Source organism: Trematomus bernacchii, unplaced genomic scaffold (assembly GCF_902827165.1).
Source record: "Trematomus bernacchii unplaced genomic scaffold, fTreBer1.1, whole genome shotgun sequence".
In the NCBI taxonomy this organism is placed as follows: domain Eukaryota; kingdom Metazoa; phylum Chordata; class Actinopteri; order Perciformes; family Nototheniidae; genus Trematomus; species Trematomus bernacchii.
The window spans coordinates 3787543-3801454 of NW_022988098.1; the positions used below are offsets into that span (position 1 = coordinate 3787543).

Here is a 13912-nt window from a genome sequence, read left to right on the forward strand (position 1 = left end):
TGTTACTTGAGTAACATTTTGAATGCAGGACTTCTACTTATAACAGAGTATTGCTTCACTCTGGTACTTCTACTTTAACTTAATAAAAGATCTGAGTACTTCTTCCACCTCTGGAAAAGACATAAGTAATTTCCATTTCTGCTTACTTTGTTGTATTAAGGAAGATTGTTTATTATCAAAAGCACAACAAATACAGAGAAGCAGTCAATAGCAATTGCAATGTCAGAGGCTCCCTCCAGCAATGCGTGATACATACTCGGTACTACTTTTACTTGAGTACAATATCTGCGTACTTCTCCCTTCTCTGTACATGTGTTCCTCTCCTGTGTGTGACCATCGTGGGCCTGAAGAAGAACACGTTTTGAGAAGAGGAGGAGCCACACTGCTCCCTACCATTTAAATTGAAACGCATGCGCAGTAGTCTACAATCGGGACTTATAGCTCTTACACAACTGTGCCTTTCTTCATTCTGCCTGCTTCTCCTCGCCGGTGTGTGGAAACCACTACACGTTTACTCATTTTAGATTTTTAACCAAACCACGCCAAGGAAATGAGTGGGGACCATTCCCACAATGAGGACCAGGTAATGCCATTTATGGTGGCTAATGGGCACCCTTTTGTTAGCCTTGATTTGACAAGATAACTTGGCTAACTGAATAGTGCATGCTAGCGCGCGTTAGCCCGAGTGTGTTTGTAACGATAATACAACTTATTGTGATTGTAACAGCATCCTGACACGTCTCATCATGTCTGTATACGTATTGTTAAGGACATGACCTGTCTGGTTAGCTCTCAGCTTTCACTGGCTACGTATGAACTGCCAGACAAAGTGGAGGTAACGCCACATTTGATTTGGCGTTAGCTTTAGCTGCTGCTAGCCCGTAGCGGCTCTGGTTTCAGCCGTTGATCCATGTTAACAGTCAGCGTAGCATGTTAGCATCGCTAGCATAGTTAGCATGGAAGCTAACAAACTCCCTATGCCAATCCAGCAAGTTCAAAGTTAGTTAGCCGGCTAGTTAGCCTCTACCATATTTAACATCAATCTGTTTTTGATTTTTCAGATTGACGGTGGCTCTCGTTTCAATGGTAAGTGTGTGACACGTTGTTAACAAGTTATAAGAGGGGTTTCTGACATGTATCCACTGATTAAATGGTAGTTCTCAGCAGAGGGCAGAAATGGCGTCCAGAGACTAAGTCCTCTGTCTCACTCTCAGGCGCCTATTGTTCAAAAGGGAGGTCTAATAAAAGCATTTCCGCCAGTTATTTTCTCCATTTCAGTCATTATTGGTACACACCTCGAGGTGTTTTATTAGTTTCCCGTGTCAGATTTGTTTGTTGGAAGGGTTTTAATGCCATATTTCCCACCTGAAAGTGAGGGTTTGGGGGTTGAGGACTTAGTCTCTGCGCCATTTTCTTTTTTCAGTGTAGCGGCCTGTCTGCTGCAAGCTGAACCCAGGCTGTGAAGTGTGCAGATGGCTGTGTGCAGGAGAAGTGGGAAGGCACAGTGCTCCGATAAGATCCCACGTAGAGACCAGAAAGGGTCTACAGTTTTTTAATATACGATCGTTAACTCCTTTTTATAGCATAACTTTTTATTATAGCAACTGCGACTTCAAATTCCCACATGCTAGGAGAAAGTGGACCGTTTTAAGTTGGATACTCATTTCAACAGACAGCACATAATTTCATTAACTTTAATGCTTTGTATCTCAAGCTAAACGAGAATATTGGAGGATATGAACATATTTTAGGGTATTAATAGTTTTGGGAGTTTTATTACTAGTATGTTTTTCAACTAATAACCTGTATAAAGCATCACCATATGTCATTCAAAGAAAAAACATTTTATTTGTAGTCCTGTTGATGTTGTCTAATGGTTTTAGGGTATAAACTCTAAATATTGTCCAAGTTAGTTATGTGTTTCAGTAATATTATTCGGGCCCTTTCAAATAAAATGAATCCAGCCACATAGCATGTATTATAAATCACGGGCTAACAAGTCTACTAAGAAATGACCTAAACATCACCAATCCACTTATTTGGTTTTCATTCATCAGCAATGGGAAAACAAACTACTGGGACCTAAATGATTCTGCATTTTCTTCTAATTATCAGAGAGATTGCTGGATAAATTCCACTCTGAAGTTAGAAAGTCCAGTCTGAGTACAATGTTGTGTGTGTGTTTTTAAAGAATATAACACCGACATGTTGAAAAGATAATAACATGTGCATCTGTTAAACGGATTAACTAGCACAAATTGTACTTTTTGCATTCATTTTGGATGGTTTGGGAGAAACGGCTTGCTAGTTTACCACATAAAACATATATTCTGAGATTTAGTTTTTCAGCTGTGAACTGTAGAGTGTAGTGTTGACCAAAAGTCTGTCAGATTTGCTCTTCAGTGTGTAGTAGGAGCGATCAAATGTCCTGTCTTTGAAATTGTCTCTACGTGATTTGGTCTAGTTTTGAGATGACAACACAACTCATCTCTGTCGTCTTCAAAAAAAGGAATAAGGGAACTCCTTTTACAATAATACATGTAATAAACAACGTAGTAAAAGTTTCATCCTTCATTGTGAATGAATGAGTCATTTGTCAAACCACTTTCTTTATAGACTGTTTGTCCTACACTGGCATTCCAGGACAATATGGACATTTTTTGGGACGGTGTTTAGTAAACCAGACTGTTTACATTTCTTGTGACCAAGTGTATTGCCTAATACCCCTGAAGCTGGTAGACTTGATTTGGTGTTTACGTCAAGATTGGGTGTGGGCTCTTTGATTTGGGTAATTGCCTTCTTTTCATACAATAAGAGATTTTTTCTTTGTCCTGTGGTTTACAAATTAAAGAGACTATTTTGTTCATTGGCATGTTTCAACCTGTCAGATGTTTGATGATGTCTCAAACAATTACCCTTATATGGGCAGTAGGTGGTGCTGTACTACTGTGTAATACATTTCTCAGTCTACATTGTGCATGACATTCAGATAGTGGTGCATGTTGAGACCAATTGTAGCAATTTGTTTTCACTTAGAGCGGCTATTTGAGGGGACAGTGTTATTTCGGTTGTCAGTTTTTCAGCCTGTCCACATTAGCATCTGCTTTAGGGGAGTACACTTTGTTCAATGTTTGCCACTTGCTAATAGCTTCATAATGATTTCAGCACGAGGCAGGCGTACCATGTATTCAGTCCATTGTTATTGTCATTATCTTTTCATTTCAAGAAGTTGACGAATGTTTTTCCTCTCATAGACTCCCACAAGCATAAAGACAAGCAACACAAACATAAGGACCACAAGAAGGACAAGGAACGAGAGAAATCGAAGCATGGCAACAGGTACAGGCCGAGCTTCATAAATACATATTTCTGTCGATATCGGCTCAAAGCAAGAAATACTGTCATAACCAAATTCTATGTATTGATTTTCTGAAGGTGAAACGACCTACATTCAATAGTTCTGTGTTTTATTTTTATTTTAGCGATCACAAGGACTCCTCTGACAAAAAGCACCGAGACAAGGAGAAGGAAAAGATGAAGCACAAAGATGGCAGCGCAGACAAACACAAGGACAAGCACAAGGAGAAGAAGGTGAATTGCCATGCACATAATTAATGGAAGAATGCACATGTGGCTGTGCATGTGAAGTTGTGATTTTAGGTTTCATCATTATGAATTATTCTGCGATATTAAGCTCTGTCAAGTCATACACTCATGGTCGTGGCCTGAAGCTATTTAAACTACTAAAAAAATATACAGCATACATTTGTCCGTGCATCTTCTGTTTGAATTATGATCTTGCTAAAGCTGCATTATCGAAAGGACATAGCAATCAGAATCAGAATGCCTTTATCGACACTGGATCACTACATGCGTAAATATTGTTTTTTGGATCATGTAGCTTCATTTGGCTTTAAGCCGCTAAACAGTAATACGATTTGGTAACTGCTTTTGTTTAAGTTTATACTTAATTGGTCTGCAAGTATGGTGAATGTTGAGGAAAACTGTTGAATAGTGGCAGATTCTTTAGTTATTATTATTATTATGGGAGGCTGTGGCGCAGTGGGTTAGTGCGTTGATGTTCGGATCAGGGGAGCACAGGTTCAAACCCCACTGCAGTCAGCATGTCGTTGTGTCCCTGGGCAAGACACTTCACCCCAAATTGCTCCTGTGGGGATTGCCCACAGTATTGAGTATGTAAGTCGCTTTGGATAAAAGCGTCTAACAAGTGACAAGTAATGTAGTTATTATAATGTTTGTCTTATATAGTGACCTGGATTGGCTTGTTGGTCCACTATAGCAAACTGGTAAAGATGCATAAACTGTTACCACTCAGAATGATGTTTATGTATAAGAAGGTTAACTCGTAATTATAAAACTAAATTGGACTGACCAACAAAATAACAACATATGCAAACAGCTAGACTGTTATTATAAAACATTTATTCAAACATCTTTGTGTTGACCTTTCAGATGAAGTCGCTTGACGGTAAAGTGAAAAAGGAAAAGGAGAACGGCTTTGCCAGGTATGCTTAGACATTTCACTTCAGTCCCATATTTATGCTACCAGCTGACGCATTGTAATATGAAGCCATATCAGATTTTCAATGTTTTTTTCTTTTTTTTCAGCCCTCAAGTAAAGACTGAGCCGGAGGAAGATTTTTACCACTCGCCTAAAATTGAGAAGACTCTAAAAAGAGAACGTGATGTTGATATTGAGTGAGTGTTCTTTCAGATTACACTTCCTGGATGTCCATGTTTCTGTTTCAAAAGTGTAGTTTTTTTACTGTGACCGCAACTGTAACATGTGTATATTGTTTCCCCCCCAGTTCTGAATTCAAGCCCAAAAAACTTAAGATTGAAAATGACAAGAAGGTAAAGAAGCGGAAACAGGAGGACGAGGTGAGCAGAAGGCCATCTTGGGTTTTCTTTCTAACTTTAAAACAATGAAATGAATCCCCTTTTTCTCAAAGCACAACATCTTTCGTGCTTTTATTTTTCTCTCAAGATGTGAGAAAAATAACTTGAGTTTCTCTTCCCTTTTTTATTTTAAGGACATCAAGCCCAAAAAAACAAGAAACAAGCCAGGAGTTGCTGATGGTAAAAAGAAAGCAAAGAACGAGCCAGAGGAGAAGTGGAAGTGGTGAGTTGTCTCTGCCAGCTGTACGACAGTTGCACACTCATCAGTATGTGGATGTACTTCGTGTTATTTTTGGATAAAGTAATGTTTTGTTTCTGTGCTATATTCAAATTCCTGATTGGATGTGCTGGTTTGGTTGATCCCAGGTGGGAAGAGGAGAGAGCCACAGACGGCAGCAAATGGAAGTTTCTTGAACACAGAGGGCCCGTGTTCGCTCCGCCTTACGACCCACTTCCTAATAATATCAGATTTTTCTATGATGGTAAGATTGAACTCTAACAGCTGCACTGTTGATGAATGTTATAGCCAGGGTGTCCGCGGGGTTTTCAAAAAGTATTAAAAGTTGATAAATCAATTTAGCGAAAATTAAGGCTATTAAAAAGTATTAAACGGCATTTTCCAAGGTATTACTTTTTGTAGCTTGTTTTCAATAAGTATATAAATTGTCCAAAGAGGTTGTATTCTACAGTCTGCCTGAATGTAATCATTGCGTAGGTGTGTAGTGTGATTCTGTGTAGTTTATTTATGGCATCCCGTTGGATTTGACGTCATCTGAACAGGACATTGCACGCTCACTGCTTGATAGCGCGCGAAGGTCCGTTTACGCCGGTTGTTAAACAACATCGTTATGGGGAAATGCAAGTCTGCGTCCAAATGGTTGGAAGATAAGGAGGAAGGACAATCAATACTGTATATAGTCAATGTGAGGTAAAGTGTGTCTCCAATTGTAACTCAAAGTGGCGATGAGGTCTTAACATGTATGGAAAGGGTCTTAAAAAAGGTCTTAAATTTGACTTCAGGATTCCTGCATATACCCTGTATAGCATGTCAGCGTGGTACCAAACGCACCTATGTTTGCATATTTTAGGTAAGCAAATGAAGCTGAGCCCAGAGGCGGAAGAGGTGGCCACGTTCTTCGGCAAAATGCTCGACCACGATTACACCACAAAGGATATCTTTCGTAAAAACTTCTTTAAAGATTGGAAGAAGGTAGGAATTCAATGGAAGTATAATCTGTATAAAATCTTGGTAAATGAAAAATAAATCTGTTGTTAAAGCGCGTCATGTTTTGCTGATGCAGGAAATGAATGCAGAGGAAAAGGGTAAGATAACAGATTTGAAGAAGTGCAACTTCTCCGAGATAAACGACTACTTCAAGGCTCAGTCTGAAGCCAGGAAGGCCAAGACAAAGGACCAGAAACTGGTAAGCTACTAAATGTTTCAAAGTAGCATTTGTTATATTTGTCAACAGTACAGGTCAATTAAACTGAAAACACAAGGCAGTCTCCTTCGTTACTACTTGTTTAATTACATAGTTGTCTATCTGATTAAATGGGAGTCACACCATCGACCAGTTGAGGGTTGGAGATCTGAAAAAATTAATTGAAATCCTTTCAAACGTCGCCCATTCAAACATGGTACATAACAATAACTACACATAAGTTAAGTTGGCAGACCTCAACATCTGCCACACTTTTTCATGTTTTTTTAATACCAGAGGATTCAGTAAGGGTAGCTTGCCACTAGGGCTGTACCCGAATATTCGTTCGTTGGAGTACTATTCGGCTTTCAATTTCGTTATTCGCTTTTTTTTTTTTTTATTGAATTTATTGAAATCTCAAATATCAACGTAAGAGCTTGTGCCTCTTCGGGGGGTGCTAACACTTAACCATAAACTTTATCGTTTACTTTCTCCGTCTTTATATGTAGATATGACTTTTCTCATTCACGTTGTTTCCATAGCAACAACAACTTTACCCCCAAGTCATGTCTTAGATGTCCATATTAAATTCCCTGTATTTTCACAACTTCAATCCAGTTTAAGTCTTAATTGTCCTACATCAAGGTAAACTCGTTTTTTTAGTCGATGAACAGTCCTTTTATTCTTGTAAAGGACTTTGTGATCTCTCTTTTTGGTCATCAAACATTGCTTATTTATGAAGTCATAAATGGTGTCAAATGTGCTTCTCTAAGTCATTTTTGACCCGTATATGTTCGTCAACATTCTAGTTTTGTCAACAAGATAAAACGATGTTTTTTATGTTTGGTCTTTGTAGAAATTAAAGGAGGAGAACGAGCGCCTCCTGCAGGAGTACGGCTTCTGCATCATGGACAACCACAGGGAGCGCATTGCTAACTTCCGCATCGAGCCCCCGGGTCTGTTCCGAGGCCGTGGAGACCACCCGAAGATGGGCATGCTCAAACGCCGCACCCGGCCCAAAGACATCATCATCAACTGCAGCAAGTGAGTGCAGTGAGTGTTGCTGGTGTACGGATGTTTTACGAGAATTCAACGACTAAATGTTTATTCTTTCCTCCTAGGGACTCAAAGCACCCCGATCCCCCTCCAGGCACCAAGTGGAAAGAGGTTCGCCATGACAACAAGGTGACCTGGCTGGTGTCGTGGACGGAGAACATCCAGGGCTCCATCAAATACATCATGCTGAACCCCAGCTCCAGGATCAAGGTGAGCCGAGTGCTGCACTTTAAGGGCGTTTTCATATTTCATTCCTCTGTGTGCTGAACGGCGTACACTATTCATCTTTAAGTAGCATAGAGTCCTCAGAGTGTAGGAGACAAAATGCTTATTGAGCCTGTTTTTTTATTGTTCATCATCACTTCCAAGAATCCATTTTATGGCCTTTCTTCCATCTGCTAAGGGGTTTGCTAGGCTGAGACAAAGGAAGTGAGCTAGGCTTGGAAATGGTCTGTTGACTATCAGGTCCCTCTTCAGTGATTTCATTATTTTCTTTGATAAATATTGTTAAACAACATCCCTACAGTGCTGACTTATTTGAAATCTGTCCCAGTGTCAACCCTAATTTAGCCCCTTAGCAGCTATATGAAATGTAGTCGCTATAGAGTTTGTTGCTGTTACTCGAGACACTTCAATCTGTAAAAAGTGAGACTACAATGATTACCTGCTGTGCTGTGCAGCAGCTACTAACTACATTTCGTGTTCATATTGTGACTGTCAACACAAACATGGCCCCATCTAATTCATTAGTCACTCATTCGTCTGTCTGCAGGGCGAGAAGGACTGGCAGAAGTATGAGACGGCTCGCAGGCTGAAGAAATGTGTGGAACGCCTCCGAACCCAGTACCGCGAGGACTGGAAGTCTAAGGAGATGAGGATCAGACAGAGAGCCGTGGCACTCTACTTCATCGACAAGGTGAGCGGCATGAGCACTATTAACATTGTCTGTACTGTATGTAGCTTTGGGGAGTTCATTGTCCTGTAATTCCTTTTTAAATACTCGTGAGTGGGGTTTAGCAGGTGCTTAAATGCTGGCCTGCAGTCGGAGGGAATGTCTTTTGTTAATCCGGCTGTCCTGATGTGCTCTAGCTGGCGCTGAGAGCGGGTAACGAGAAGGAGGAAGGAGAGACGGCCGACACCGTGGGCTGCTGCTCTCTGAGAGTCGAGCACATCAAACTTTACCCAGAGAACGACGGACAGGAGTTCGTGGTGGAGTTTGACTTCCTGGGTAAAGACTCCATCCGCTACTACAACAAAGTCCCTGTGGAGAAGAGGGTAAGGACACACTCTGAACCCAGAGACACAACCAGAAGGATTTGAAAAGCATGTTTTCTTTTTAAATAATCAATGTTCTGATGAGGTGAGAAGTTAATGTGTTTATGTTATTAATGCTTATGGAAGTAGAAGATCAAAGCTTGTGTGATGTCTCATTTATAGATGCCATCAAAACTAAACATGTTTCCTAACCAGATTCAGTGTGAAAACCTTGAGTAAAACATGTTGTATTTATGTATTTTCTTCCTCTTTTAGGTGTTCAAGAATCTCCAGCTGTTCATGGAGAACAAGGAGAAGGACGATGACTTGTTTGATCGCCTGAATGTAAGCAAAACAACGTGTGAAATGAAACAACTTCGCTGTATACATTTATTTTTGCCAGTTGATTGCATATAGAAAAAGACAATAACGGTTGTTCTTGTGGGAATTAATAACTATCATTTCTTTAACGTTTCCCTCCAGACTTCTGTTTTGAACAAGCACCTTCAGGAGTTGATGGACGGACTGACCGCCAAAGTCTTCCGTACCTTCAACGCCTCCATCACCCTGCAGCAGCAGCTCGTGCATCTCACCAGCGGTACGGCTCCACCTGCTCCCAGTTTCTCTAAAACCATGTGACTACTCTATGAATCATTGTGCATCCAGTAAACTCCTTATCCTCTCTCTCTCTCTCTCTCCAGCTGATGAGAACCCCACGGCCAAGATCCTGTCCTACAACAGGGCCAACAGGGCCGTGGCCATCCTGTGTAACCATCAGAGGGCTCTACCAAAGACCTTCGAGAAGTCCATGCAGAACCTGCAGGCTAAGGTTAATATGAGTTAGTTTTTTAATACTCTTAAAGACTAATCCTGAGATGGAGCTTAGTTTAGAGTTGGGAGGGATGAAACCCTCTTCAATGGTCACACATGCAGAGCACACAGTGACATGTGTTCTCTGCATTTAACCCATCCTAGTACCAGGAGTCTAGTACGTCTAGTACCAGGAGTCTAGTACCAGGAGTCTAGTACCAGGAGTCTAGTACCAGGAGTCTAGTACCAGGAGTCTAGTACGTCTAGCACCAGGAGTCTAGCACCAGGAGTCTAGCACCAGGAGCAGTGGGGAGCTATTGTACAGCGCCCGGGGAGCAATGGGAGTGAGGGGGGAAGGGGGGTATCACCACGGCAGGGCAGGAGGTGAACTGGGACCTCTCCAAGTAGCAGTCCACACCATACTTTAGGTCTGGTCGGGGGCTTGAACCGGCGACCCTACAGCTCCCAGTCCAAGCCCCTACTGACTGAGCCACTGTCTTTATATACCTGTATTTGTGGGTTCCATTGAAATGTCATCTTGTCAATAGTTTAAAGTTAAAGTAAGGATTTTCCATCTCCAAACGATTAGAAAGTGTATGACTCTTTTTTTATAGAGATATCCTGCTTTTCTGTTTCATCACTTGTTTTAGTTTTCTGTTTGAGACTAATCCCTGTTTGTTTCTTTAGATCGATACTAAAAGGGACCAGCTCGTTGATGCCAAGAGAGACGTTAAGAGCTCCAAGGCAGACGCTAAAGTACGGAGAGATGAGAAATCCAAAAAGTAAGACTCTAAAATGTTTTCTCTGGTGAAAGGTCTTCCTCCCAGCTCAGCCCTGTTCTCCAGTCCTGACCTGTGTTGCTCTGCAGGTCTGTGGAGGCCAAGAAGAAGGCTCTGGAGCGGATAGAGGACCAGCTGATGAAGCTGGAGGTGCAGGCGACCGACCGCGAGGAGAACAAGCAGATCGCTCTCGGCACCTCCAAGCTTAACTACCTGGACCCTCGCATCTCCGTGGCTTGGTAAGATAATGTTGGAAAGTTGTTCTTAAAGAGTCCTTATTATTTTCTCTTCCTGTAGAGCAGGGGTGTCAAATACACAGTGCAGGGTTCTTACGGTCATTAAAAACCTGGAAAAGTCATGGAAATTCAAAATGCTAATTCCAGGCCCTGGAAAAGTTATGGAAAACAATATTTTTCCCAAAGTTTTGGAAAAGTAATGGAAATGTAACTAAAGTTGCATCAAATATAATTTATATTTTATCTAATCGCCGAAATAGTAATACTATAATGATAATACATACTGTACAGTAATGAAACATAAAATGGCATTTAACTGTCGAGGTGTTTTGCTGGTCAGAGATTTTAGTTGCTTTAGCCTGTAGAAGCTAGTAAGCCTACTATTTGATTTGTTTTAGATGGGCACAACATGTTTCATATGCAGACCTTATTTTCCTGTTCCATGTGGTACCGCTGAGAAAGAGTAATTTTTTTGGTCATGGAAAATTTGGTAAAGGTCATGGAGAAGTCGTGGAAAAATCATTGGTGAAAAAGTGTATGAACCCTGACAGTGGGCCAAAATAAAAAAATCGGTACTAGTCAAGGGCAGCACTGGTTCAATGTTTAATGCAGAACTTATTGAAATGAACTTATTGCACATATTAAACCTGGAACTAACAAAGCTTAAATGATTGCCTATGAAAACATTAATCATTAAATATTCAGTTGCATTCATTTCTTATGGCTCTATCTGCAGCTTTTCCAGAGTCATTTCTTATGATTACATTTCTCCACAGGCCAACAACAGCTTCAAAAAAACAATTTCACTCAAAGAAAAAAAACAAACATGCCCTGTTGTCGTGAGAGAAAAAGTGCAGAAGGAAACATCCATTAAACTCAGTGTGCTGCTCTGTGATGCTATCAAGCCAGATACTTGGAATCTCATCTTGGGTGCAAGTTCATCAATGTTTGGGCTTAGGCTCTGAGCTGAGGAGACCCTCAGGATTGAGTGAAGGTGTGCGTGCAATATACCGGCGGGCCAGATCTAATAGTAATTAGAAATTATCCTGCGGGCCGAAATTAAATTCTCCAAGGGCCTGATTTGGCCCCCGGGCCTTGAGTTTGACACGTGTGCTGTAGAGTGTTGTATAGGTTTTTGTGCATGTAAATGGTCTGCAAAGGCTGAAATCTCAAAGTTCGGTGTTGGCTAGCGATCCAACAAATTGTACGTCATCGTCTAAGGGCCAGCTAACCAATCAGAGCAGACTGTGCTCTGGTTTCAGACAAAGGCAGTATGAGAAAGATGAAGCCCTTTTTGAACATTAAAGCATGTAAACATGTCACAGCAGAGGCACAAAATACAAATATGAAGCTGTAAGAGGGTAGTATTATTTCATCTTTAAGATCATATCTGACAAGTTTAGCCTTGAGAGATACATTTGAAAAGGGGAGATGAAGGTGAAAGGTCACACTAGGTTGTCAGGTTGGGGACCAGAGGCGGGATCAAACCCACGTCTGCTGTAGCATGAACTGAGCCCCAGTACAATGACCCAAACTATTCAACCTTACCTGGTTCCTTTTTGAATAATACACCTTTTCTTTTGTCTCCCCAGGTGTAAGAAGTGGGACATTCCCGTGGAGAAGATCTACAACAAAACCCAGCGCGAGAAGTTTGCCTGGGCCATGGACATGGCAGAGGAGGACTACGAATTTTAAAATCCGTTTTAAAATGTGGTTTTATCTATGACACACTCGTTTTTTTTATCGGATACTTGTTTTTTAGCTTAACCGAACTTCGCTCGATGGCCAGACCCCGATCAGGAATTTCCGACAGTTTGAGCAGAGAAAGCAGCGATGGAGGAGGAGGCCATCATGACGTGGCAGAAGGGGGTTGTGGGTAGTCTTAAACGTCTGATCTGAGATCAGGCATAAAGGCTGAACTATACCCTCGACCGAGCATCAAGGCTTTAGCCCCCGTAAGTGGAAGACCTTTGTACCTTCTTGTCTCTCGCCCTCCGCGGGGACGATGCCTGAACTCTGAACTCTGTGGTCCTATAGCTACTGTATTCAGCAAAAAAAACAAAAAAGGCTTTGTATCATTTTTATTTTCTCTGTTCACTTGCTTTGTATTTTAGCCCTCCCATGTATTATTAAGGAATTCTATATTTTGATAGACAAAGTTAAATCAAATGAATTCCTTAACTACACCCACGCGCCTTTCGAGGAAATGGAAATGTGAGCTTGAGTTGTGTGTGTGTGTGCATGAGTGTGTGTATGAGGGGCTCGGCCATGGATTTGTTTGGGTGAATATTTCAAACTGGACTATGTTGTTGTTTAGCATGACAGAGGATGTCTGGGCAGGCAGAGGGGAGGAAATACTGCAACCATGTCAATATTTACTTAAGCAAGCAGAATGTGAATATTTAGTTTTACCACCTCCATCAGGGACTTGTTTTTCAGTGTAAATGTGAACCAATCATTTGTACGCATCCTCCGAATCTATCTGCAGCGCTCTGTCTACATCTGATTTTAACTTAATTTAACAATTCAACATTTTAAAAAACACAAACGCCCACATATGTTACTTGAAGATAATGCTATGATAATGTATTTAAAGTCATTTTAAATGGAAAGTGTTTTTCTTCCCAGAAAAGGGTATGTGAGGGATATCAACTTTGCCAAAAAAAAAAAAAAAATCACCAATCTGTTACAACTTAGGCAGGTTTTTTTTTAATTGTGTAAAAATTGAGGATATAATAATGTAACATTCAATGTGAATTATCAGTTCATTTTATTCCACTTTTATGATAGGAAATGTGATGTTTGTAGCTGTAAAGTCAGAACATCCTATTCCTGTTTTACCTTTTTGTCATAGCCTTTGATCATGTTTTATTTGAGTTTTATGCTCATTGTAGGTTGAAAATGAATAAAATCCTACAATTAAACACACTTTTTTTTATTTACTTTCACACTGCAATTTATCTTAAAGGTAGGGTAGGTAAGTTTGAGAAACCGGCTCGAGATCGCTAGAATTTGAAAATACACAACCGGAGAAAATCTCCCACTTCCTTACAGAGCCCCTCCTCCAACACACACGAACGCGCACATGACCAATGAGGGCACGAGATAAGTTTGTGCCCCGATGGAAGGCTGACAGGCAGGTAGGCCATCCAGTTATTCTAAAAATGATTGGTCGTGCTTTTTACAGTATTACGGCTTCCACAGATGACATTTTTTTTTATGGATTTTTTGTCAAAGCACTTAAGATATTCATTGCTATCGGGATGTTAAGAGCATTCAATGGAATATAACAAAAAGTGTATCTCGAGCCGGTTTCTCAAACTTACTTACCCTACCTTTTAAGTTTGTACATTTATAGAAAGTTGATTCTTAAGTGTTTTTCTCACACAAACACATTTTTATTTCTCACCTTAAGAGGCCCGATTCTGCTTTTTTC

At 40.7% G+C, this 13912-nt stretch overlaps 1 protein-coding gene across 1 annotated transcript; it reads left to right on the forward strand.

The window, feature by feature from the left end:
• The first annotated feature begins 443 nt into the window (after positions 1 to 443).
• Positions 444 to 13404, forward strand: top1l (DNA topoisomerase I, like). Its single transcript, XM_034121629.1, has 21 exons — positions 444 to 583; positions 1062 to 1086; positions 3255 to 3339; positions 3483 to 3591; positions 4474 to 4526; positions 4630 to 4719; positions 4830 to 4902; positions 5055 to 5143; positions 5287 to 5402; positions 6009 to 6130; positions 6222 to 6344; positions 7198 to 7385; positions 7463 to 7607; positions 8170 to 8313; positions 8487 to 8672; positions 8928 to 8996; positions 9135 to 9249; positions 9353 to 9480; positions 10149 to 10243; positions 10330 to 10479; positions 12069 to 13404. Exons 1-21 carry the CDS (start codon positions 551 to 553, stop codon positions 12169 to 12171), a joined length of 2241 nt encoding a protein of 746 aa, XP_033977520.1. The 5' UTR covers positions 444 to 550; the 3' UTR covers positions 12172 to 13404.
• Positions 13405 to 13912: the final 508 nt, after the last annotated feature.